Source organism: Saccharomyces paradoxus (genome assembly GCF_002079055.1).
Source record: "Saccharomyces paradoxus strain CBS432 chromosome XII sequence".
In the NCBI taxonomy this organism is placed as follows: domain Eukaryota; kingdom Fungi; phylum Ascomycota; class Saccharomycetes; order Saccharomycetales; family Saccharomycetaceae; genus Saccharomyces; species Saccharomyces paradoxus.
Window position 1 is genome coordinate 973,967 of NC_047498.1, and position 26,991 is coordinate 1,000,957.

Genomic DNA, 26,991 nt, shown 5'->3' on the forward strand with positions numbered 1-26,991 from the left:
TTTATTCAGGGATACTGATACCGGGGAAGTTAACTGAGCATATCGGTTAACATTATAAACACAAGGAATGTAAGCCAGAAAGAAAAATGCTTTTCCACCTTCAACACTCCTTAAGATAAGGAAATTAAGAAAATAAAAGTTAACAAGGAGGTATAAAAATGACAATAGAAAGCGCTATAGCTCGGGAATTGGAAAATTTGATTTTACCCGCTGATTCCATAGTGAATGTGGTTGATCAATTTCAAGAAGAATTGTTATCACGGCTTCAGACAAATACGATTTCTATGCTCCCGCAGTGTTTGGTCCCAGATAAACGATCGCGATGGAACCCTAAAGACAGGATTCTCGCCATTGATTTCGGCGGAACAAGACTGAAATTTGCAATTATCTCTTTGCCTCAAATCGTTATCGAATACGATGATGCCTTTGAACTTACCTACAACATCGTCGATTCGAATTTCTTTAATCAAATTATCTATACAATATGTACCAGGTTGGCTACAAATGGTTATATAAATAAAAAGAACGAATCATCTGAGGCGTCTAAATTTTTTGTTTCCGTAACATTCAGTTTCCCTTTAAATTCAAAGGGTGAGGTGGTTGCTATGGGAAAAGGCTTTGTGATGACCAATACTCTTCAAGGATCCACTGTGAAACAGCTCATCCAATCTTCGTTTGATCTGATTATATCGGAAAATATCGAAGAATTTTTCTGTGCCATGAATGTGTGTCATGTAATAAATGACGCAATTGCGGTTTCATTAACAAGCAAATTCATATGCAAAAACGATTCAATCTCATTAATAATAGGAACAGGTACAAACGCATGTTTCGAGGTTCCCTACGGATATTTGCCGCCTTTCAAGAGAGATGGCTTAAGAGAGACGTTGCCGTCAAGCTATAATAAGGAGACATTAAACTTCAAACATGTCCTCATCAATTCAGAGATTGGCTTTATTGGTAAAGATGTCATTTCGTTACAACCATTTGATATCCATGGGGGAATCTCATATGAAATGCCCCTAGAATGCGTCACCTCCGGTAAGTGGCTCCCGCAATCATTAAAAAAAATTCTATTGCAATATAACATAATCCCTAAAAATTTTCCAGTAGAATTCAATGGGGAATTGGTATGCCAACTGGCAGAGGACTCTACTAATGCTTGGTTCGAAAATCAGCATTATGCATTGATTTGTAAAATCGCACGTCTTTTAATCAAGAGAGCCGCATTTTATGTTGCTGCAATAGTACAAGCTATTGATATCATCACAGGCTGCAAAAATTATAACTTTATTCATATCGGATATGTCGGATCGTTTCTGCACAATTCAAACTTTTATCGAGAGCAGATAAAATATTACTCCAGCATTGATATTAAGTTGCAATTCTTAAATCACAGTAATCTTTTGGGGGCTGCCATAGCTACCTACTTAAACAAGTCGGACAAGCAAGTTCAATAATATTTCTATAATTCCTCTTACTGTCCCTCACGATCTTTTCCTATTTATTCCCTGAAAACTTCGCGATGTTGGTGTAAGGAAAAAAGTATCTATTACACTAGTACGACCTACTTGTAACAAACTAAGGATGTCTTGGCCTTATTTGATTGTGTTATCACCCCTTATTCGCATCCTTTTTTTTTTTTGGTTCTGAAAAATTTTCTGTTTCTACTTAATTATATTTTATATAATTATATATGGATCTGATTCTTAAAAAAAAAGGAAAAAAGACAAAACAAACCATATGGCTACCAATTTCTCTTTATATCAAAGGAAGAAGAAACATCAAGTTTTTCAATAAACGGAAATATAATTGTTTATTCTTTCTCTTTGATTTTGAGCGATACATTCCGCAATCCAGGTAATATTTCTAACTTCTTGTTCTTTGGATTTCATCCAGGCCCAAACGGTGCTGATGGCGAATTGTTGCGTGAAAGCATCTCTACATAATTCCATTTCTAATTGGTAAAAATGATCTTCTAAGTTACCAGTCTCCAAAAATCCCCTATACTCATAGACATTAGCTAAGGCAGCTCTAACACCTTCGAAGTCTTGGGCTTGTGCCAAGTGAAATGTTGCAAGAGGGTATAGCTTACCTATGTTAGGTAACAAGTCACTTTTCAAATCGGGGTCAATATCTGAACTTTGCAAAGAGTTGAGTGCAATATTGATACTTCTTCTATCAGCTTCAAACCCTAGTAATGTTTGCATACATTCTTTGGCGGGTTCTGGAATTTCTTCGGTAACGAAATTGTAAAAATCTTCTAAATAAGCCTTGTACAGCTTGTTTCTAATAATTTCAATGTTCATATCATCTAGCTCCTCTGCCGTGTCAAAACAGTTTTTGAAGTAAGGCGCCAATGGGGTATCCACCAATACGGTTTCGTATAGGGATTCAAGATCAGTAGCAACACTCAATGTGGGCAAAGTATCAAACCACCCTAGCGGATGACAACGCTGTAAAATTTCACCCTTATCACGGTCATGAATAGTACCTGTAATCATCAATGCTACATTGTCGATCATGTAACCATAAGTGATATAGTCCATGAACTTTCTCGTGGGTCCACTAGATTGGTCTCTTATGTAGTTGAATTCGTGATACAACTTGCTGGAGGCATATTCTTGAATCAACGACGTGGTCAAAGACTCTGAGGAAACAGAGGAAAGAAAATTACCATAGTCTGTCGATGATAATTGTAATTTTAAATCTTCCAACGTGTCACATTGTGTTAAGTTAATGTATTGGTTATTAGATAATAACCCATTTCTGTAGCCTCTCACTACACCTTCAATAAACCCATTGTCAATATTAAAATACACGCCTTCCATCTTCGCAAGACTTTAGCAATACGATCCGAACGGTATACTCTTTTGGTAGCTCTTGGTGTTCTTTTTACGCTATACCTTAAAGGGTTAAGAGGTCAATTGTTCTTTTGTTTTTGCAGTATATAGAAGATATTTTAAAAATACGTCACTTTGTACGCAGATATCAGCGTAACAATAGGTGCGCAGAAATCGCTTAGTTACATAGTACAAGAATCTGATGACTGTGCGTCTGCATGATAAGAGTATGGTCTAGAGTATTAATCTTTAGGAAAGGTGAGCATCCTTGCATTTTCCCTATCATTCATCTCCCCTTGGAATGAATGACATATCAGTGAAAACGCGCATGCTAAATCTAATACACTGATTTCAGCACTTCTGTATGCGGAAACAGTATTCCATCAATCTGACCTTACTTCATGCTAACATATACATACTATTTTCCCTTCTTTCTTCTTTGTCTTTGAAAAGGTGCCTATAAAAATTAAGACAAAATAGCACCCATACAGTTTGATGTATGGGTGAAATGTTTCATTTTTTCCTGCCTTCAAATTGTTTTTCAGTTGCGAAGCGGAAGGCAGACAAATTATTATGATTGTGCGTCTCTTTCAGGCCTTCGCCAATGAGGGGGTGCTACTGGGAGCTTATTCTCCACGTGGGTGGCGAATGATATCCTCGCCAAACCTAGACCTACCGTGCTGGGCTGCCCTTCTACACTGCGCTTCCGTTCAGGATCGTTTACAGTGGAGGGAGCACATGGGCGGAAACAAACCTCGCTCAGGCCCGATGGTGCTCGCCCACTTACACTGTATACAGTGAGTGAGTTTCAATTAACGTTGTAGGTGTAAGGCCCTACAATATGGCAGTTGATCAAAAGTGGATAGATAATTTTCAAGCAAAATCTCATTTAAGTTTGAATATTTTCTTGAACTTGGAAGAGAAGCAAATATATTCAACGAAATGACTGCCCAACAAGTATGTGTAAAAATGAGTAAACCAGAGGTTGAGATGGCTATAGAGATGGCACACGTGCCTGGAGGTATATAGTTACCCAAGGAATAAAAGTAGCAAGAGAGTTGATATTTTCCCGTAGGAAGTGGAGAAAATGAAAATGACAATTCTTAGCAGAAGCGGAGCTATAGTACTTCAAATGAAAGAGAGATATGATAACAATCAATCTTATGTCCAAAGCACTTTTTCCTATTCAAAGACTTTTTTAGGTGTAATATGAAGCTTTGTGCCAAACCAGTATAAACCAAGCTCACCATCGGTTGTAAAAAAAGAAGCAAACGAGCAATATACTAACAATATATATGATTTACATCATGATGTGTTAATTTTAGGCCCCAAAGTGGTATCCTTCCGAAGACGTTGCTGCCCCAAAGAAAACCAGAAAGGCTGTTCGCCCACAAAAGTTGCGTGCCTCTCTAGTTCCAGGCACCGTTTTGATCTTGCTAGCCGGCCGTTTCAGAGGTAAGAGAGTTGTTTACTTGAAGCATCTAGAAGACAACACTCTATTGGTCACTGGTCCATTCAAAGTCAATGGTGTTCCATTGAGAAGAGTCAACGCTCGTTACGTCATTGCTACCTCTACTAAAGTCTCTGTCGAAGGTGTCAACGTTGAAAAGTTCAACGTTGAATACTTCGCCAAGGAAAAATTGACCAAGAAGGAAAAGAAGGAAGCTAACTTGTTCCCAGAACAACAAACCAAGGAAATTAAGACCGAACGTGTTGAAGATCAAAAGGTTGTTGACAAGGCTTTGTTGGCTGAAATCAAGAAGACCCCATTGTTGAAGCAATATTTGTCTGCCTCTTTCTCTTTGAAGAACGGTGACAAGCCACACTTATTGAAATTCTAAATTGGACAGAAAAAATTATAAATGATTTAAAATTGAATTTCAAAACAAAAAGAATTGATAGAGAATACATTGATCTGAAAATACTGTTTGACAATAAAGGAAAGGTAAGTGGATATGTAATCTAAATTTAATCCTCTTTTAATTCATTTCCCTATCAACTTTATTTGTGCTTTTCTATATCCTTCTTTTTGTATCTATAATTTTTTTTTCTCTTACATAGCAAAATACAAAAAATCATAAATATTAATATCTAAGGGTTCGGGATTAGGCCGTCACCATTTTCGGCCACTACGCTAGATCTATTCATCCGTGCTGCAATCGCATACTTGCGGTCTACTCCGACCATGTTGAAGCAAACTCTCTTCGTGAAAGAGAAGCAAGGCTAGCTAGCTATTGCATTAACTAAAATCAAAATAATCTTTCCCGATTGGATACGTTAAATTCTTCAAAATCGGCGCATACGAGTAAATATATGGCCAATTGGCTCATAGTGAATGGATGTTTGGCAAAGAGCAACAATGCCGGCTCTAAAGCTTGCTGCGACAAATAATCTCGAAGTTTTATCATGTAAGCCTGCATCAATGGTAAGTGTATGATTGGCGAGAATGATTTTTACTATACAGATAAAATTGAAGGTGTTGGTACTAGTTTCATTTTAGGTAATGAAAGAACTACGAATATCACGTACTGCATACTGTTGTGCCTTTTTGGTATTTATCTACTACACTCTTATATCAAATCGCTTAGCAAAAGACCGGTGGCATTGCGTATAAAATCATAGTTCCTATCTCTGTGTTAACCTCAGCAAAAACAATATGCCTTATCACGTATTCTCATATAAACATCAACTTTCTCAAATTCGCTCCTTCGATGCCCTATGTATATTTTTATCTCAAGCCGGAGACAGCGAAAATTTTACCTGGCGCGATAGAAAAATGAAGGGCATTGAAAATTTTACTGTGTTAAAAGAAGTGCTTTTCAGGTTAAATGGTGGGAAAACAAAGAAAAAGACAACACAAGATACGCCTTTAATATGTCTGATATGCTTCCATTGGCTACGTATAGCCTGAATGTTGAACCATACTCCCCAACCCCAGCTTTAAACTTCGAAACGCCGGTTACCATTAGAATCACAATGGCGGCCATCGACCCTGAGCCCTTTGACGATGACAAGAAGCCATCTACTTTAAGAATAATTAAAAGAAACCCCGAACTAGCTGACTATGAAAACGATGAAGACTACGAAGAGGATGAAAGCGACAGTGAGCAAGAAGCAGGTGTACCAAAAAAGAGTGAAAAAACAAAAAAAAGTAAGAGGGTTGAGCAAAGTGAATCAGAAGATTCCGAGGATGAAAGCGAAATCGATGATGAGTTCGAAGAATGTGTTCTTTTAACCCTATCTCCAAAAGGTCAATATCAACAAGCTTTGGATATTACCATTGCACCAGAGGAAGACGTTCAATTCGTTGTCACCGGTTCATACACTATCTCTCTAACCGGTAACTACGTCAAACATCCATTTGACACACCGCTAGAAGACAATTCTTCAGAATCAGACGAAGATGAAGAGGACTATTACAGTGAAGAAGAATCTTCCAATGGAGAAGAAGAGCAAGAAGAAGAGCAAGAAGAAGAGGACGATGAGGAACTAAGCTCTGGTGATGACGATCTTGACGATTTAGTTGATGCTAGTGACATTGAGAGCCGTCTTGATGAATTAGTCGAAAAAGACAAAAAGAAGAAAAACAACAAAAAGGATGGCAAGAGGAAACATGAAGGAGACGAGGAGGAAACTGCCAAACCTGCAGAGAAAAAACAAACGACCAAGAAAGACAAGAAAACAGAAACAATTAAAGACTCGGAAGAAGGCAAACAAAAGCCGAAGACAAAGCTTCTAGAAGGTGGTATTATTATTGAGGATCGCGTCACAGGAAAGGGGCCACATGCCAAGAAGGGCACCAGAGTTGGAATGAGATATGTTGGTAAGTTGAAAAACGGGAAGGTTTTTGATAAAAATACAAAGGGTAAGCCTTTTGTTTTTAAGTTAGGCCAAGGTGAAGTAATTAAAGGATGGGATATCGGTGTTGCTGGTATGGCAGTCGGCGGTGAGCGTAGAATTGTCATTCCTGCCCCATATGCCTACGGTAAACAAGCTTTGCCCGGCATTCCGGCTAACTCTGAATTGACATTTGATGTTAAATTAGTCTCCATGAAATAGGATCCTTAATGCATATTTATTGATATAAGTATCTATAAAGCTATATACAATTATCTCTACTTCCATTATTAATATTATTTTTCAATCCCAATGCACTTTTTATTATGTAAAAAACCTGTTTTTTGCGTGCTATTTTGTGATATAGCCGCCCAGCTACTTGTCTATGCATATTTATACTGAGAGTATTAACACAGTTATCAGAACGCCCCCAACTAATTTGTGGGCGTTTTAAATCAAAGGAAATCGTCGTTTCAAAAATAGCTTAGCAATATGTATGGTTATTGTCATATATACTTATACAATATATTAACCATTGATCGTTAGAAACGAACGCATTGTTTTGTTGAATCCCTTTCGACAGCGCGACAAAAGTTAGTCGAGAACAATAAGATGCTGCGTTCAAGGGTTGTCAGATATCAAAAGATCACTTTTGCTATCACCTCAAGAACCTACTGCTGCAGATACACCTCAAAGAGGTGCACCACCAAAGGGAATATTTTGTACGAGCAAGTTATAGTAAGATACTTCCGTGAGGAACCAATCCGACTTACTTCTCCTAACCGCGTTCTTTTCAAATAAGCTCAACAAGATTCCCACATATAACCTCAGATGTCGCTTCCCTTAAAAACTATAATACATCTGGTAAAGCCCTTTGCTTGCACTGCTAGGTTTAGTGCGAGGTACCCAATCCATGTTATTGTTGTTGCTGTTTTATTAAGCGCCGCTGCCTATCTATCAGTAACACAATCTTATCTTAACGAATGGAAGCTGGACTCTAACCAGTATTCCACGTACTTAAGCATCAAGCCGGATGAACTGTTTGAAAAATGCACACACTATTATAGGTCTCCTGTGTCCGACACGTGGAAGCTGCTCAGTTCTAAGGAAGCCGCCGATATTTATACCCCTTTTCATTATTATTTGTCCACTATAAGTTTTCAAAGTAAGGACAATTCAACGACTTTGCCTTCCCTTGATGATGTTATTTATAGCGTTGATCATACTCGATACTTATTAAGTGAGGAGCCAAAGATACAAACCGAACTGGTGTCTGAGAACGGAACGAAATGGAGATTGAGAAACAATAGCAATTTTATTTTGGACCTGCATAATATTTACAGAAATATGGTCAAGCAATTTTCCAATAAAACCAGCGAATTTGATCAATTTGATTTGTTTATCATCCTGGCTGCTTACTTTACTCTTTTTTATACTCTCTGTTGCCTGTTTAATGACATGAGAAAAATCGGATCAAAATTTTGGTTAAGCTTTTCCGCTCTTTCAAACTCTGCATGTGCATTATATTTATCATTGTACACAACCCACAGTTTGTTGAAGAAACCAGCTTCCTTATTAAGTTTGATCATTGGACTACCATTTATTGTAGTAATTATTGGCTTTAAGCATAAAGTTCGACTTGCGGCATTCTCATTACAAAAATTCCACAGAATCAGTATTGACAAGAAAATAACGGTAAGCAACATTATTTATGAGGCAATGTTCCAAGAAGGCTCCTACTTAATCCGTGACTACTTATTTTATATTAGCTCCTTTGTTAGCTGCGCTATTTATGCTAGGCATCTACCCGGGTTGGTTAATTTCTGTATTTTGTCAACTTTTATGTTAATTTTCGACTTGATTTTATCTGCCACTTTCTATTCTGCCATATTGTCTATGAAACTGGAAATTAATATCATTCACAGATCGACCCTCATCAGACAGACTTTGGAAGAAGACGGCGTTGTTCCAACTACAGCCGATATTATATATAAGGACGAAACGGCTTCAGAACCACATTTTTTAAGATCCAATGTGGCTATACTTTTAGGAAAAGCATCAGTTATTGGTCTCCTACTATTGATCAACCTTTATGTGTTTACAGATAAGTTAAATGCCACAATACTAAACACAGTGTATTTTGACTCTACAATTTACTCGTTACCAAATTTCATCAATTATAAAGATATTGGCAACCTCAGTAATCAGGTGATCATTTCCGTTTTGCCAAAACAATACTATACTCCACTGAAAAAATACCATCAAATTGAAGATTCTGTGCTACTTATCATTGACTCTGTTAGCAATGCTATTCGGGACCAGTTTATCAGCAAATTACTTTTTTTTGCATTTGCAGTTAGTATTTCCATTAATGTTTATTTACTGAATGCTGCGAAAATTCACACAGGATACATGAACTTTCAGCCACAGTCGAAGAAGATCGATGATCTTGTTGTCGTGCAAAAATCGGCAACAATTGAGTTTTCAGAAACTCAAAGTGTGCCTGCTTCTTCAGGCCTAGAAACCTCAGTGACGGCGAGAGATATAGCGATCTCCGAAGAAATTCAGAATAACGAATGTGTGTATGCTTTAAGTTTCCAGGACGAGCCTATCCGTCCTTTATCGAATTTAGTGGAACTTATGGACAAGGAACAATTAAAAAACATGAATAATACAGAGGTTTCTGATCTTGTGGTCAACGGTAAGCTGCCATTATATTCTCTAGAAAAAAAATTAGAGGACACTACTCGTGCTGTTTTAGTTAGGAGGAAGGCACTTTCAGCTTTGGCTGAGTCACCAATTTTAGTTTCCGAAAAACTGCCCTTCAGAAACTACGATTATGATCGCGTATTTGGTGCTTGCTGTGAGAACGTCATTGGGTATATGCCTATACCGGTTGGTGTAATTGGTCCATTGATTATCGATGGAACATCTTATCATATTCCAATGGCTACTACTGAAGGTTGCTTAGTGGCGTCGGCTATGCGTGGTTGTAAAGCCATAAATGCTGGTGGTGGTGCAACAACTGTTTTAACTAAGGATGGTATGACAAGAGGTCCAGTAGTCCGTTTCCCTACTTTAAAGAGATCCGGTGCTTGCAAGATATGGCTAGACTCAGAAGAGGGACAAAACGCCATTAAGAAGGCTTTTAATTCTACATCAAGATTTGCCCGTTTGCAACATATTCAAACTTGTCTAGCAGGCGACTTGCTTTTCATGAGATTTAGAACAACTACTGGTGATGCGATGGGTATGAATATGATATCCAAAGGTGTCGAATACTCATTAAAGCAAATGGTAGAAGAGTACGGCTGGGAAGATATGGAAGTTGTCTCCGTATCCGGTAACTATTGTACCGATAAAAAACCTGCCGCAATCAACTGGATCGAAGGTCGTGGTAAAAGTGTCGTAGCTGAAGCTACTATTCCTGGTGATGTTGTCAAAAGTGTTTTAAAGAGCGATGTTGCTGCTTTGGTCGAATTAAATATATCTAAGAACTTGGTTGGATCTGCAATGGCTGGATCTGTTGGTGGTTTCAATGCGCATGCAGCTAATTTGGTCACCGCACTTTTCTTGGCATTGGGCCAAGATCCCGCACAGAACGTAGAAAGTTCGAACTGTATAACTTTGATGAAGGAAGTTGATGGAGATTTAAGGATTTCCGTTTCTATGCCATCTATCGAAGTGGGTACGATCGGTGGGGGTACAGTTTTAGAGCCTCAGGGTGCCATGCTTGATCTTCTCGGGGTTCGTGGTCCTCACCCTACTGAACCTGGAGCAAATGCTAGGCAATTAGCTAGAATAATCGCGTGTGCTGTCTTGGCTGGTGAATTGTCTCTGTGCTCCGCACTTGCTGCTGGTCACCTAGTACAAAGCCATATGACTCACAATCGTAAAACAAACAGAGCCAATGAATCCCCACAACCTAGTAACGGAGGCCCTCCCTCATAAAACCTCAGCATTATTATAACTCTTGTAGTTTACATGGTGATATTTTATATCTTTGTATTGTCTAGCTATTCTAAATCATCTGCATGTAATAACAAGTTAATCAAAATGACTCGCTACGTCAAACTTCTCTTCGATCAGATGCCGCCTAATCTACCACCTAACAATGCGCTTTTTCAAAGTTTTTCAAAGCAAAAAATGAAAAGTAATGAGCACAACAATAGAAGAGTATCATGATATATAAGATTACCAAAGTAGGTTGCAAGAGCTGTCCGCGATTTGAGGAACCTTTAAATTACCTCAAGTAAAAATTGCTCAATAACGTTATTACAAATACTTTTTTTCAATTATGGAAGGAAGATCAGATTCTGTAGCGACTTCACAGTCAGGAAGTGAAATGAGCCACAGTGAAACTAGGAACAGGGCTGGGATGAATTCTAGAAAAAGGAAATTTGCCTGTGTGGAATGTCGGCAACAGAAGTCAAAATGTGATGCTCACGAAAGAGCTCCGGAACCATGCACTAAATGTGCTAAAAAGAATGTCCCATGCATATTAAAGCGAGATTTCAGAAGAACTTATAAAAGAGCAAGGAATGAAGCTATTGAAAAAAGATTCAAGGAACTCACCAGAACTTTGACAAATTTAACTTCAGATGAGATTTTGAAGAAAATTGAAGAGGAACAAGAGATTGTTTTGGATAATAGTAACTTCACAAAGGAAAAAGTAAAACAACTCAGGAAGAGTGCATTTGAGTCGGCAGACATAGAACCGAGGTCGTGCAAGACACTTCGGGCGGAACCTATTGCTTATAGTACCAACAGAAAACATACGGATTCTTCTCCTTTAACGCTCTTAAGCTCGACAAACTTCGACCCTGTGCATCCAATGAACGTTATGACAGAAGAACAACTAAAGTGCTTACCGAAAAGTCTGGGTGATGTATACTTGTCAAGCAGCGATATTGCTGAGCTGTTTCAAGAATTTGCGACAAAATATCACCAATTTTTACCAGTAGTTGACCTTTCAAAAGGAGCAGAGCGAATCTATCACTTATCTCCTTGCTTATTCTGGGTCATCCTACTCATTGGTTTAAGGCGAAAATTTGGGGCTACGGACTTGATGACTCGATTGTCAGTGTTGGTAAAGTCCGTTTTATCGGAAATAACCATATCTCCAATCATTCGATATACTCCATCAGATAAGGACGAACCCGTTTTAAACGTAGCATCCGTATACTCCGTGCAAGCATTTCTTCTATACACTTTCTGGCCTCCTTTGACCTCTTCGTTAAGCGCTGACACTTCGTGGAATACCATAGGAACAGCAATGTTCCAAGCACTGCGGGTAGGGCTGAATTGTGCAGGTTTTTCGAAAGAGTATGCTTCGGCAAATTCAGAATTAGTTAACGAGCAAATACGAACTTGGATTTGTTGCAATGTTGTATCCCAAACAGTGGCGTCATCATTTGGGTTCCCAGCTTATGTTTCCTTTGATTATCTAGTAATCAGCTCTATCAGAATGCCCAGTACAAAAAACCAAGCAGATATACCCAATGAACTAAGGCAGATGGCTCAAATTGCCAGATTTGAGAACCAAATCGTAAACACAATGAACTCCACCCCAGCTAGTGCAACGGGGATGGTAAGTCAGGAGGAAAAGCAGCCCTTGTTGCACGTCCTTAATCAACAACTAAGCCAACTAGAGATTAGTCTTGAAGAGAATAGCTTAGATGATATCCGAAAATTTTTGTTACTAGTGGCCAAAGTTCACTTATTAACCTATTATTTCACGGACGTTACCTCTCCAAATTCTGGAAAATCAAATGGCAATATTTATGAGGGATCGTATTCTGTTATGGAACTCGATACGAGTTTTGAAACGAAGCGTGGATTGGTGAAAGTTTATAATGCCGCAGTAAACTTTCTTATACACGCCAATAGCATGTGGGAACATGACCCTACTATCATTAAGTACTTTCCAGGTTTGTTTGTCTTGAATATATGGCAGTCTGCCTGTATTATTAGTAAACTCATACATTCATCACTTCACTCAATGCTAGATATTAACTCAGGTAAAAAAGCTTATAACAACGCAATTTCGTTAACGTTTAATGCCTCAGTTTTAAAATATGATATGGCATACAGATCGTCCGGAATAATGCGAAGCATATGGAGTTTATTTGCAAATATGTATGATGCGTGGAAAAACGATCAAAAGGAAGGCGGAGGCAGATTAGAAAATGATTTCAATTTGGGCATTACCATAAAGTCTAGAATGTCGGTGAACGTCTTTTTTGATTGCTTATATATCCTAAAGGAGAAATGTGGTATGGCTAAACTAGAAAGAGAGACAAAGGTTTCTACAGCTTATAATGTCGATGAGGAGGAAGAGGAAGATGAAGATGAGGAGGGAGAAGAAGAAGAAGAAGAAGAAGAAGAAGAGCTGAGCGGTAAAGTTCCAGAAAATATGGATAATCAGCAACTAAGGACAAGGAAATTTACCAATGTAAGGCACCCGGAAAAGAAAGCAAGAAGAATAATTGAAACAATTCCACTAGACCCAAATCCAATAAATGCAGGTTCTACCAGTAGTGGAAGCTCATTAACAACTCCAAATAGTCAAGTGGCGAACAATATATCATATAGAGGAATCCTTACTAAAATGTCACCTAGGGAGCAGCTGAAGCACGCAAATTTAGATTCTAGTACTTCCACAGATATTAAGGACAATGAAGTTATCAATGAGCCTTTGCCAATAGAGACGAATGCTGAACATCTGGCAAACCAACCGCCTCTTCCAATAACACAAATGCAAGAAAACACACAGTCAGCGACACAAACCAACTCTTCTCTGTTGGAAACGTATCCTATGGTTCAATCAAACCCTGTTACAACTGCAATTAAAGAATCACCCAATTCCATCATGGCTAGTTGGGATAACTGGGAATCTGATATGGTCTGGAGAGATGTTGATATTTTAATGAATGAATTTGCGTTCAATCCTAAGGTTTAAAGTCTTTGCCTCATTTACGTAATGTTTACCCTCGAAGAATTGTTATATAATGCGGTGCTACAAGGGAGGCTAAATAATTTCCTGTATACGTTTATATTTCTTCCATTTGCGCACACTATTATTTGTCCTCAAATAACTCAGCTGAAAAAAGTGTAAAAAAGGCTGTGTTATGATATATATGCTCAAATGTTTTTGATCTTCGAAGGGAGTAATAAAAAATTTCCTAGATGGACTTAAATCACCAGCCAGCGCCCTTCATAACAGGTTTATGATAGGTTGAATGCGTTAGTGCTTTCTTATTTATACATCAAGAATAAAAATTATATTAGATAACCGATGATTTTGTTTAATCATACTACCGTTGATCCTTATGAATATAAAACTCACGCCTTCGCTTATTTTATGCATAACATTTACAACAGCCCACATGGGTATCAAGATATTATTAAGTTAGGTAAATTAAAGAAAAAAAGAAGGCCGTTCATGCGCTTGTACGTGAAAATGAGTAGAACTCTCACAATAAGATTAGCATTTTTCTTGGATTTCTAGTAAAGCGCTGGCATCTTTGTATACGTCTGACTGGGTAAATTTTTGAAAGGAATCGTTGTTCATCAGCCTATACATTTCATTACTGACGATCTCGAAAAGGGGATATAATTTCCTAAGGACCTTCAAAGTTGCTGGTAATGAACCATACGATCTGGTACTATTTTGGGTATCGTCGGTGCCATACTGTACAATTGTATGAGGATTTTCTACCGATGAATTGGTAGAATGTGCTTCTGCCAGAGTTAGCGGGGCAGGTTTATATTCTTTTAATTGTTGTTTGGATCCTTGCTTTTTAAATAGACAGTTTTCATTTGAAAGAGTCCTCGAAGGTTTGAGAATGACTTCCGGAGGTTCATCCAACGTGTTACCGTCCGTTGAACCGATTAATGAAGCTTTTGATTCCGCGCATTCAAGCAATGAATCATCTAGACTAGTAGGAAACTGTTCTGATAATGGAGAATGTGGGTGTAGCATAATGTCAGAAATGTTCTGACGCAAGTTGTGATGGATATTTAACTGATATGGTGATCCTATCATGATATAGGACGAGTAAATGTGATACGCCATTTCAAGGCACTCGTTGGCCTGTTTCATCAAAGCTGAATCAATAGTTTTTACAATATTGTTTTTTGAACAACCGATATTAATTTTTTTATTACAATGCTTAGAATCTATCAATTTCTTCAGGATTGTCATTTTCTTTAAGAATCTCTTAATTTCGATAAATACGTCCAGGTTTTCTACGCAAAATTCTTTTTCCAGATGGCGTCTGAATAAATATCTCATACCTGGGTCATTTAACACATAGTCCAGTTTATTTAGATTACTCGAAGAGATAAGTATGTCTTGGGAAAAACCTTCGCTCTCATCCAGTGTCCTTTTTTCATCACGAACAGTCATGTGACACTTTGATGTAAAATCTAGATCTATTGTGCTACCATTTGGTGCTCGAACGTTATTGCTCTTACAACCTGTCCAAGAAACCAAATCCCAACCACGTTTGGACAAGGTAAAAAATGAAGATCTGCTGATTTGAAACTTTTTCTTGTCAGTGCGTGATGGTTGTAAAAGAACTGGTACAACCAGCCCCATTTTTAAAAATAAAGCTGCCAAAGAGACCGCTTCTTTAACGTGCATTATATCAGTGCAATCCATTATCCACTGCCATATAGCTTTTGTTGTAAAAGTGTACTTAATCGTAATTTTTTTGGAAGTGCCAAAGGCTTTATCCTCAAACAACCTAATTCCTGCATCGGAAACATAGTATTGCGTGTGAGACTCGGAATCTGGATTCGTAAAGAACCGATGAGCTAATGGTGATACCCTTTCTGAGTCATTGATATCAATATTTTCAATCTGAGCTTGCCATCCTTGCTCTGGCTTAGATTTCTCAAAAGTAAATGTATCATCATTATTGGTGTATTCTAACAACGAAGATAGGCAAGGTAATGGATCATCGGCATTTGTTGGGGACCAAACATTGGGCTTGGCACCCATCATTTTGATGAAAAGTATATGGATCAAATAATCACTATGAATAATTGAATCCGTAACGGAGCTTCTCTCAAAAGAAAAAAGTTTCATAGAGTTAAACGATGACAAAAGAATATCAGGCATTTTTTTCAACCCAATATCTCTAACGTACTTTTGTAAAACAGCGACCCCCTTAGGTGTCGGTTGAAAAAGAACTTTCTCCTTAGGCTCGCCACGAGTTCTGTCCTGTGGTGTATGTAGTAGCTTAGAAGACATGAATAATGTAAGAAGGTGACGGGCCAAACCGGGTTTAATATTGTATGAAACATTAATGCAAGTTGTGTTCATATCCACTTTTAGTTCCAACTGACCCATTGCTTTAATAGCTTCCTGATATGTGAAGCTAAAGTGGAAGTGTTTAGTAAATGGTGTTAATAAGAACGATTTGGTATCACTGTTGTTCTTTTTCTCTTTCAAATCTAAACAAATAAGAAAAATGGAATATACGGTCTTTAAATCATTGGTAAAAATCAGTCCATTCGGCGTTCTGCTAAAATTTTTTGAAGACAATTCATGCAACGTCCTGTTTTTATCCACCATTTCAGAACTATTTTTTAATCACTATATTGGACCTATGTCACTTCAGATAGGCCGCACAAAATCTGGAAGCAACGTACAAAAGTCATATCTCCCAAGTTTAAAGACGATGACAGATAAAGAAAGAATTAACATAATGGTTAACTCACTGGTATAAATATAACAGGCCACACAACATTTTTGCATGCATCAGTAACCAAATTCAGGTCTTAGCGAAAAAATGCAGTGTTGAGATCATTGTTTCAAAATTAGATATTATGAAACGTTCAACATCCAGACATCCCATAATTAATGAAAATATTTCAGTAAAACTTTGCATGCTTTAAGGCGCTAATTTTAATACAGACAACAGAAATAATTCAACTTGGACATTTTCGGAAGAATAATGATTGTTTTCAGTCTTCTACCCCTCCAGAAAATTTTGACAATTACCTATCACGTACTCTTCGAGTCACCTTAAGTGGAAGACGCTGGTTTTTCTTGAAGTTATAAGTATGGTGTGGGTAGTTTTTTACTGTCAGTCCATTAGCAATCTTGTCCAGTAATCCATTAAAAGTTCTACTCTGAACTATGATCTCAGTGTAGGCGTTAAACAAGTAGGTAAAAGGATGCGGAAAGGTCCGCAGAAATTCAAAAAAATTTGCTAATTTGGATTCTCTATCATTCAACTGGAATGTGACAAGCGAGTTGTACGACTGCAGTAACTTATTTTCGGGATCAAAGGTAAACATTATCATTTTTTTTAAATGTTCTTGTACTTGGACGCATGTTAATATCGGCATCTCAAATACGGTAAGCTCGGTGCTGATTTTTTTTTTGAGAGTTGTTGATAAGAGAGATGAAATACCAACGTTATTTGAATAAAATAGAAATTTAAATGCGACATTCTTTGTTTTTTCAAGAAACGATAAAACTTTGATGAATTCCCTAAGCTTCGAAGGTGCTATTACAGTTGAAGAAGACATTTCATCTAATTGTTCGAATTTGAAGTAAAAAATGTGATTGATTTTCTGGTCGTTATCTATTTTCTTGATAACCGTCATCATTAAATCAAGCGTGTTATTTAAAGGTTCTTCATTAGTTTCAAAATCCAAATGTACTTTATATCGACACTGCTCCCTTGACTCGATGCAACCTTTTGATTTATTTGAGGAAAGATCCTCCTCCGTTAAGTAATCGTTCATTTCGATAATTACGACATTTAGGTCGACTAATGACAGTATTTCAGAAACTAAGCGATCAATACCAGCATACTGATGTATATGTTTAACTTGGTTGAAAAAAACAATATAATTTTTCATATTTCCGAGCTTATTTGAAAGAAACTCACTCAAGCCCGGAACATAGCTTATTGAGGAATAACTAGTGCTTAATTCTTGTAAAGCCCTTGATTTGAATTTCTGGTAGAAAGCGTGGTCCATTGGCTCCTTAACTGGGCTTGCCTTAGAAACTTTTGAGCTACTCACACTCTTTTTAATTGGAACAAGATTCAACTTTCTCAGTACGGTGAAATTTTTTTGCTCCAGATCATCGCTTATGGCTTTCATAATCTTGTCACTATCGACAACCCTTTCTGACCTCCTTATAGGTGCAAAGTCGGAATCTACATGCTCCATCGTCTCTATATCTTAATCTCGTCCGTACTTATATCTATATCCGTACATACATCGACCTCTTTTAATCGAAGTTGATGATTAAAAAATCTGTCATGTAAACAAATGTTAGCATGGCGTTATCTCTATTTAAAAATACCTGCCACCTTAGAAAACCAAAATAATAACATCAGGTTATTTTAAGCCGGGTTGCCTTTTATCGCAATAGCATCCCTTACAATAATATTATATGGAACTATCTCAACATGAATAGTTAACGATATCATTCCAGCGAAGCAAAATCTAACCAGGCATTTTTACGTGAAGAAGAGAGCAAAAAGAGCCATAAGGTAAAAGTTCATATGTACAATGAAAACTGGCCTCTATTTTATATCTCATAACCCTTGCAAAGAGAAAAAGAAATGAAGGACAAAAGGAAAATAGCCGCTATCATTTTCAACGCTCTGGGTACAAAAAGAAGGCCACAAGAATCTTTTATGTATTTTATCTCTCTAACTATGATCTGATCTGGCATAAGTTACTGAGAATCCATTTACGCGCTATTACAATTAAATAATCTACCGATTTTTTTGGTAGAGTTTAGCATTCATACAGTCAACCAAGTTTAAAAAAGACCATCAAGAAAGAGCATAAAAAGTCCGGCCTGTTTTGATCAGAATTTCAAAATATTGAGATTTCGTTGCCACTAGCTCTCGGCGTGTATATTTTTTTTTTTGTTTTGGTTTGTAGCTCATACTATTAGCTACTATTAACTACTATTAACTACATCACAAAGGATATCACGTCACACGTAGAACATGCCATCTATTCGACGGAAATAAAGACGGAAATAAGGGAGGCGTGAAAAAGGGTCTTCGTGGTGTTGTAGTCTGGGCAATAACGCCATTCAATGCGATATAAACCGTAAATCCCTTATGAAAGGGCCTAACAAATCCATGAAACAAAGAACGGTGACTAAAACCAAAGATAATAAAAACCAACCGCTTTGAATCCAGGTCACGAAACAAGAATAGTTATAATAAAGGCCCTCTGCCTGAGTATATGTCATATTTTTGTAGATGATATTTCCAATTAATATTTTACTGTGCAAGTGGCTTATATTTGCAGTGACATTCTTCTGGAGCTGTAAAATTTTAGTAAGGAAGCTTTTAGGAGTAAACATAACATGGATCAACCTGCTTAAACTGGAAATCTGTGGTTTATCCATGGAAGATGGTTCAGTAAAGGTAAAATCCGTCCGTTTTGCTCTGTTTGAAAGAAAGCTTTTTATTAAGGGACTACGAATTGATTCCAATAAATCATATGCTAAGTACGCTGACAGAGAATTGACAAGAGAGAAAGAAGGGACATTTATAAGGACCTCCAAAAATTATAGCGGGGGTTTCACTTCTAAGATTCTTTCATTGTTACAATCCTGGCTCAACGGGGTCACCATTATCTTAGAAGATACGCATTTAGTTAACAACGATATCACGATTGAAAAATTTGGCTTTTTTCTTTCGATTGATAATTCTAAAGGTGTTAAGTCACTGCGATTTGATTCCTTTCTAAGAAAACTTCTTTGGAACGACCAAGTCATTATTGCTGATGCCATTTTCATAGTGAATACAAATTTATTGATTGATGAAATTATGAATCCTTTGAAAGATGGCCTTCAAGTTGGACTAGATTTAAAACTGGGTGACTTAAATGTTCCCATGAATTTATTAAATCTATTTATCAACAAGGAGAACGTTGATTTGATGTCAAATGAAAAACTTCTGAAAAGATTAGCAGATACAACAAGGGCCAATGAAGAGCTAAAGGAAGAAGATATTACTAAAATGAAAGATACCCTCGTACATACAATGGGAAAATTTGTAGATCGGATAAAGCCGCTAAAGGAATTGAACGTCACCGTTGATAAACTTCAAATTAAGGATTTCCCACTCACCAGTCATCCAGAACTACTTGGAATGAATAAATATATCAGTTATAATATTTTGATTTCTAATATAAATTTCAATACCATTAGGTTTAGAAATGAGATGCCAGGTTATACGTTAATATTCGAGGAGCTCGATTCTCCATTCAAGTTTAGTATTGTAATGGCAAGATTTAACATATATTTGAATCTAAATCGAAAACATCAAAAACATGCTAAAAAGTTGAAAATTATTGAGATTCCAAATGTTTCTATTTTTGGCGAAACTAATTTATTCTCTCAAAAGTTTCGCCATTCTAAGAACTTACAGGCAAAGAAACTAGAGAACGCTATTTTCAACATCAAGGGGAATATATCTTCTTTAACTATTGACATGGATCCGGTAAATATTTCGTTTATCAAATGCTTTTTATCAAACATCAAAGTTTTCACATCCTCCTGTCCCAAAAACAAAATTTTAAAGGAGAATGCCCACGTGAAGTTTTTAACAAGACGGAGAGTATTGTTTGACTATTTTAAGTGTTTCTTACCGCTGATTAATATGAAGTTCACCCTAGATGATCCTAAATTTGTTATCAATAATAAAGACAATCTAATCATAGGCAAGTTTTCCGTCTTTATGATAAGTCATCACTCTAAAAGATATACGTTGGGTAACAATCTTGTGGAAGAGAAAGATAAAACACAACAGATTTTTTATGAAAGTCATTGGAATGTCGAACTGCTAGATATGAAGTTACAGCACATTATAAAGCACCAAAAATACGAGCATACAATATTGAGAGTGGATAGTGTCGCTATAGAGGAAAACATTCAACTGTTGCCGGATATATTGTGTTCTGCAAACGCGGATATCGATACATTAATGCTAGACCTATCTGAACTACCAACAATGGTTATGTTGAGCGAATTAGTACATAATTTAGATAGCCAGTTGGCAAACGTCGAAGAAAATTATTTCAAAGAGTTCTATGAAAAATTCGCATTTAATTTACAAAATATGAAAGCTGAATGTTCTAATATGGCTAAATGTTTGAGACAGAAGGAAATATTACCGAGCGACTTTGTATTCCAGCAACTACCAGATTTTTTCGATTACATTAAAATCAATATTAGGGACATATCATCCACTTTAGGTGCTAGGTCAGTTTTCATGCCGAGGGATGTTTTCTCTTCCGTCGACTCCCAAAGTTCAAAGGACTTAATTGACGGCAAACTAAGAAAATATTGCAATACAGTCGAAAAATTGCAAATTGCTTTCTTTGGCGATAAGACACAATGGCATAATAAAATTGGCTCAAACCATGCTACCATGGTTAGATCTGGTCAGCTCACAAACTTTGGTAAAGCTAGTAAACAGAATCCCAACTATAAACCCAGCATTGCCGATTTAGACGATATATCAACTAGCGATGCAACAGAGGTAAACCATCTTTGGAACGTCAATTTACTAATAAATGATATAACTACGTCGATAATTGGTGAGACACCTGAATTAAGTGAAGAATTATCTACGAAAACTGTTTCGAAAGTTTCTAATTTATCAATTAAGCTGTTTCCAGATTCAGACCCATTTAGCAGTAGTGAAAGCGATTCAAAGATAACTTTGCAAATAAATCATTCCAGAGGAACATCGGTGGTATCACTGATGAGTATTTTTTTAGCCGTCTCAGGAATACACACGCTAAACCAAATATTCGGACATTGTGTACGTCAAAAGATGCGGCAGTCTAAAACTAAACAATACTTTCTTGCACTGTCGGAATCGAAAAGAAAATCATGTCTCAAAAGTATAAAGTGGGGCCAACTAAAGGAGTTGCTCGAAGTAAATTTCTCTTCAGAATATATCAGTCAAATAATTGCACTGCCCAACGGCCTTAGAACTAAATTTGAACCGACTTCAACATTCATCACTATGAAAAATTGTAATACAATTTCAATATCAGGTCAGTACTTCAGAATGATGGTAGAATCTCCCACACAGCCAAACTTTTGGGAGAGAATGATTTGTATTAATGGATTCAAAATAATGGTACACATTGATTTAATAAAGCAGCAAATGGAAAAACTAAACTCTTTACAGAACTGGAAAGAATTAGAATCCGCCATAACGTTAGAAAATGAATCATGGCACTTTTCCATACCGCATCACTTCGAGATGTTTAAAATAATAGATACTATTCCAACTATATTCAAGAGTATTAAACAAATGTTATATTCGCTGAAAACATCGAAAAACGATTTAATAATTTTCCCCCATAAAGTGGAGACTCCTTTATCACTGCCTAAGATTAAACTGAAATCTAAAAGGTGGTTATTTAGCATATCAGATGACCCACTGGAGGCAGAATTGAATACTATCTTTCAGATTGGTTTGCAGGAACAACGAGAGAGACTCGCAAAACTACAAGAATTTAATAAACGCATCTCTGAGGATTTGCTTAAAAGTCGAAAGAATGTTAAAGAAATGAAAGATGATTTTGAGGCGGTTGATAACGTAATATTAAAGCACCGTACAGGATTGTGGGCAAAGGATGGGAGGAAAATTTTGCGTAAATCTGCCACAGATTCTGAAATCCCTAATACACCAACACCTTTGAATGCTAATGGAAAGGGCGAGAGTAGGTCTGAAAGACCGCAGCTTATTTCTCCTGATATTGAAAATGCGTACAATACTCTACTAGAAAACTTCTCCGATTCATGGATCAGAAGGGTGAAAGAATATAAAGTTAAAGAACGTCGTGAGTTTGACAAGAACTTTTCTTTCTTGTGGGGATTCATTGATTATACTAAGCTCCCCAAAGATATCAACAAAAAAGTTTTACCTTTCTCAACAAAGCCATTTTTAATGAATTTGATTATTGAAAATATCGATATCGATATAATAAAGCCTTCCTGTGGCATCAAAAATATCCCAAACTTCATTCACGATGTTGGAAAAGGCGTTCCGAAGAATACAGAATATTCGATTATGATACCGATGTACTTGGATGCTAAATTCAGTGAAGTAAGATGGCATTTGAGAGATTATCCCCTGCCTTTTGTTTGTATACCTCCACTAAGCTCTACACAAAGTAAAGAGACAATACCTATGAGAATTTATGGCGATTTTATGATAACAGAGGATATGCTCCAATCCGACAAAGAGCTTAGAACTTTGTTTGTTCCTTTAATTCCATCAGTGACTGTTGAAAATACAGATAAATATTACTCCTTGTTCGTGCCCAGAACAATGACCAGCGCCAAGATATTCACAGACCTAAATTTTGAAATAAACTCTAACCATACAACACGAGTAACTTGGGGTGGTTCTTATCAACCGGCCATTCAACAAACAATGCAATGTTTAGATAACTTTTCAAAACCTCCATTAGACCCTTCTGTTAAACTAGGTTTTTGGGATAAAACAAGGTATCTTTTCCATGGAAAGATCAATATAGTTTGGAAAAAGAGGGGAAAATTCGAAATTTCTCTTAAAGGGGCAAAAAGTCCATACATGCTTGGCGGAGAGTCAGCTGGTTTCATAGTTGGTTTTGATGGTGATGTTAATTTGCGATGTAACGAAGATAATGATCCCAAAAAATTTTTATCCTGCAGCGCAGACAAGGTCCATTTTAGCATTCCCAATTATTTCGCGAAGCCATTACTGGTATGGTCCAGGCCCAGTACCAATACAATGTTCATTCCAAATCAAGATGATACGAACCTGCAGAGATACGCTTCATTTTACTATTTATTGAACACTACACCCAGTAAAAACGAAAAGGCAGACAAGGAAATTATGAGGAAATCGTTCATCGAAAAAACGGGAATTAAATTATCGGGGGGCATGACGCTGGACATGGGTATCCTCTTCGAAAGATTGGGCCCTAGTTTGAATGAGAGAACTTTTGGGTCAAAAAAACATTATTTGACTCGTCTATGTAATCCAATTTATGTCCAGGACCGCTCAAAACATGATTCGTATGCTGGCTTTAGAAGTGACTTTATTCATATGTCTTTCGGGCTATCTTCTAATTCAAACTCCGCATATAACGCTATGCAACTAAGTCCTAACGGGTTCAAGGCATTCTTTGTATGGTGGAAATCATTTTCAGGAAACTTCCCTGTAAGGAGAGGACCCTTATTTGGTCTCCAGAGTATCAGTCCTAAATTTGGTGAACATTTGTATACCATTTCTTACCACGCAGATGTCTCGCCATTATTCATCAATTACATGTACCACAATGCTGATGCCGATCAAATTTTGCGTAAAAACTACTTAGAGGTAGCTGAATTTGCTGGTTTAAAGGCTAAATCTTCTCATTTTGTTATGGATCTACATCAGAGGAAAGAAGTCTTGACCGAATATCAAGCCGGTTTGAACGTCAGAAGGAGAGTTATGAAGTTAAAATTTCTGGCTGGTGATGTTGTGTGCCAAGACGTGGATATTCGGACTGTAAGTGGTGAGTTCAGTAAATTAAACTACGTTGAAGAGAAAGAAGATGCTGAATATGATATTTTTGATAATGATATGTCGTGGCTTGATATAACGGATTTTCAAGATGCGTTTTTCATTAACCCTGATAATTATCTTCCGAAAATTAAGATTATGCCATTTGCTTTTTCTCCTCAGTTCGCTTATCAGAAAAGAGCTAGTTATGGTGACAAGTATCAAGTCGATCCTAAAACTTGCAAGCCAATAACGCCATTTGATAATCGTGTGTCCCATGGCTGTACACTGGGGCACAATGTTTCTTTACGTACTGACCTAGTTGAGAAACGTGTTGCAGTTTTAAAGAAGTTTCGAGAGAAATTGCAGGAAGAAAGTAAGAAAAACAAATCAGCCGGTGTATCAGGAGAGGGTTTGAATGATTTACTCTCAAAAGCAAACTCTAGTGTGAAAAATGCAGAACTACTACTTAAAGACTTTCAAAAAATATTTAAACAACACGAAGGCGGACAAACAGAACATCCTTTCCATTTCGACTCTTTAAATCTATTGAAAAGTACCAAAAAGACCATGAAACAGTTCGAAAATAGATTCTTTATTTTTAATGTACTGTTGAAATGGAATGAAGATGCAAGAAGCGCTATTTTCAAATTTTTTTACTATGCTAATCTGTCCAATGAATTTACGTCTTTAGCAAGTGGCAAGGGCCTGAGGGAATTTGAAGATGCAATAAAGCAAAGAGAAATGACTGATGATTCAACTAGTATGGAAGCGATACCAGAAGGAGCAGAAAAAGAAAACATTGGTAAACAGTTTCATAGCTGCGATGATACAGAGTTCACCACTGAGAACCTTTTGAAGATATTTGAAAAAAACATTACACAACTTTCTTGTGACATCCAAAATAAGATACACCATAAGTTTTTTGTTCAGTTTATAACTCCACAAATTCAGTTAACGTCCCTGGAAAATGCAGAAGCTTGTGTTTTGGTTTCTTCACCCTTTTTTATGCTAAAGACATTGGAATTTGATGCAAACACGACAAGTAACACGTATATGCAGGATATTTTTTTGAAAAGACATGGCATCCTATTCGGAAATGCCAATGCGTTTTTATTTAAAAAAAAGGATTACAAAGAATTTTTTGAACTATACTTCGGTTCCAGCTCTTATGGGCAACACAAGAAAGAACAGTGGCCACCCTGGCTAGGCTTGGAGTTAGGATTCGAACCTTCCGCATTAGAAAAGAAAGCAGTAGTTAGGAACATTTCTGCTCTACTGCATCATCAAAAATTAGCACCGTTTTCCGCTAGATATGACTCTTTAAAAGATAAAATAGAAGATAATATTTGCGGTTACGTTCCCCAAGTTAACGTAGAAGTGAATTCTGAGGAGTACCTAATGCTCACAAAGATGGCCTTAAAATTGTTTCTTTATGTAGAACCCGAAGATGAAGAATTGAAGAAATATATTGAAAAACTAATAATTGGTTACGATATCTATGATACAGCTCAGACTAGAAAATTCGTAAATGACTTACACAATGGCGAACAAATTTTAGCTGTAGTTGAAAAGGAGCTTCTATTTAAAAGAAGCCTGCTGGACGATGTTGGTAAACTTGATCTATCCAATATACACAACGAACGCATGCATCAATTGTTGAGGCTATATATTTTAATGAAGGTTTTCACTTCAAATGGAAACAATTATATTAACAGGACTCTAGTATGGAATATCAAGGTTAATGAGATTATTTTACATTTACTGGACGAAAATGACAAGCCATTTTTAGATATTGCAGTCGCAAAATTAAACTTTCATAGAATCCAACACACCATGGGATTAAGAAAGAACACTGTAACCGTTAAAATGATGCAAATATTCGACTTAGGCGAAAATGTTAATTATCATTGTTTACTGGGGCCTTTGATATCATCAAGTGGTAATAATACAGTTGATTTGGCGAATGATGTTCCATTGGTCCAAATAACTTGGGATGTTGATAAGCCTGTAGGTGGTATTAAGGTTGTTAAAAATGTTGAGACCACTTTGTCGAGTTTGACGGTGAAATTAGAAGAAGAGAGACTAAATAGACTTTTTGAGTGGTTGTCATTGAAGGAGTTAATTTATGACGGGAACGGAGATGATGACGATGGAGCATCCAGTATTTTTGACATGGCGTCATCAGAATCAGAAGAAGGAAAAATTGAGTTTTCGGAAGATATTAGCTCTGATTTCAATGAAATGTTGAAGAGATCAAGCGATTATATGATCGTTGAAGATTTGAAACTAAACAGCTTTAAACTCTGTATCAGTTATAAGGGCAAAGGCAAGATGAGGTTGGCTAATGTTACTAACTTCGTCTTCAATTTCCCAACTTTAAGATTGGCCAATCAAACTCTAAGGGTTACAGATCTATTACTTGCTCTGAAAAAAGTGTTAATAAAGGTTTTAATAAAACATACTGGGAGATTTATTAGTAACAAATTGAAGAGGAACTCTAAAGAGAATAAAATTGCCGACGATACTGCACCACTGAAGCAACTCACAACTTATAATTCCTACACGGAGCCTGAAGAGCTTCGTTAAGAACATTCAAAACAATCTATATAGTTTTTCATACCTAAATATAGCACCATATACATATATATATATTACCTGTTTAAGACTTTTATTGTTGTATTGGTTAACACATGTAAAATTTCAAGAACGTAAAGTGTCATATAGGTCTTCCATCAGTAATTTCCTTGCATTTAACAGTT

The 26,991-nt window shown here is 36.8% G+C and overlaps 9 protein-coding genes across 9 annotated transcripts; 6 read left to right on the forward strand and 3 right to left on the reverse strand.

The window, feature by feature from the left end:
- Positions 1 to 158: 158 nt before the first annotated feature.
- Positions 159 to 1,460, forward strand: NGK1 (hexokinase; the record flags this gene model as incomplete). Its single annotated transcript, XM_033912282.1, has 1 exon — positions 159 to 1,460. One exon carries the CDS (start codon positions 159 to 161, stop codon positions 1,458 to 1,460), a length of 1,302 nt encoding a protein of 433 aa, XP_033768173.1.
- Positions 1,461 to 1,793: 333 nt separating this feature from the next.
- On the reverse strand, positions 1,794 to 2,831 carry VMA6 (H(+)-transporting V0 sector ATPase subunit d; the record flags this gene model as incomplete). Its single annotated transcript, XM_033912283.1, has 1 exon — positions 1,794 to 2,831. One exon carries the CDS (start codon positions 2,829 to 2,831, stop codon positions 1,794 to 1,796), a length of 1,038 nt encoding a protein of 345 aa, XP_033768174.1.
- A 954-nt stretch (positions 2,832 to 3,785) lies between these two features.
- Positions 3,786 to 4,684, forward strand: RPL6B (60S ribosomal protein eL6; the record flags this gene model as incomplete). Its single annotated transcript, XM_033912284.1, has 2 exons — positions 3,786 to 3,800; positions 4,169 to 4,684. The coding sequence occupies 2 exons, from the start codon at positions 3,786 to 3,788 to the stop codon at positions 4,682 to 4,684; spliced, it is 531 nt and encodes a 176-aa protein (XP_033768175.1).
- Positions 4,685 to 5,717: 1,033 nt separating this feature from the next.
- On the forward strand, positions 5,718 to 6,902 carry FPR4 (peptidylprolyl isomerase FPR4; the record flags this gene model as incomplete). Its single annotated transcript, XM_033912285.1, has 1 exon — positions 5,718 to 6,902. One exon carries the CDS (start codon positions 5,718 to 5,720, stop codon positions 6,900 to 6,902), a length of 1,185 nt encoding a protein of 394 aa, XP_033768176.1.
- Positions 6,903 to 7,511: 609 nt separating this feature from the next.
- On the forward strand, positions 7,512 to 10,631 carry HMG2 (hydroxymethylglutaryl-CoA reductase (NADPH) HMG2; the record flags this gene model as incomplete). The annotated part of the gene is made up of 1 exon (XM_033912286.1): positions 7,512 to 10,631. One exon carries the CDS (start codon positions 7,512 to 7,514, stop codon positions 10,629 to 10,631), a length of 3,120 nt encoding a protein of 1,039 aa, XP_033768177.1.
- A 346-nt stretch (positions 10,632 to 10,977) lies between these two features.
- Positions 10,978 to 13,641, forward strand: LEU3 (leucine-responsive transcriptional regulator LEU3; the record flags this gene model as incomplete). The annotated part of the gene is made up of 1 exon (XM_033912287.1): positions 10,978 to 13,641. One exon carries the CDS (start codon positions 10,978 to 10,980, stop codon positions 13,639 to 13,641), a length of 2,664 nt encoding a protein of 887 aa, XP_033768178.1.
- A 525-nt stretch (positions 13,642 to 14,166) lies between these two features.
- On the reverse strand, positions 14,167 to 16,263 carry SST2 (GTPase-activating protein SST2; the record flags this gene model as incomplete). Its single annotated transcript, XM_033912288.1, has 1 exon — positions 14,167 to 16,263. The coding sequence occupies one exon, from the start codon at positions 16,261 to 16,263 to the stop codon at positions 14,167 to 14,169; it is 2,097 nt and encodes a 698-aa protein (XP_033768179.1).
- Positions 16,264 to 16,688: 425 nt separating this feature from the next.
- Positions 16,689 to 17,876, reverse strand: RIF2 (Rif2p; the record flags this gene model as incomplete). Its single annotated transcript, XM_033912289.1, has 1 exon — positions 16,689 to 17,876. The coding sequence occupies one exon, from the start codon at positions 17,874 to 17,876 to the stop codon at positions 16,689 to 16,691; it is 1,188 nt and encodes a 395-aa protein (XP_033768180.1).
- A 1,055-nt stretch (positions 17,877 to 18,931) lies between these two features.
- FMP27 (Fmp27p) lies at positions 18,932 to 26,818 on the forward strand (the record flags this gene model as incomplete). The annotated part of the gene is made up of 1 exon (XM_033912290.1): positions 18,932 to 26,818. The coding sequence occupies one exon, from the start codon at positions 18,932 to 18,934 to the stop codon at positions 26,816 to 26,818; it is 7,887 nt and encodes a 2,628-aa protein (XP_033768181.1).
- Between the last annotated feature and the right edge of the window lie 173 nt (positions 26,819 to 26,991).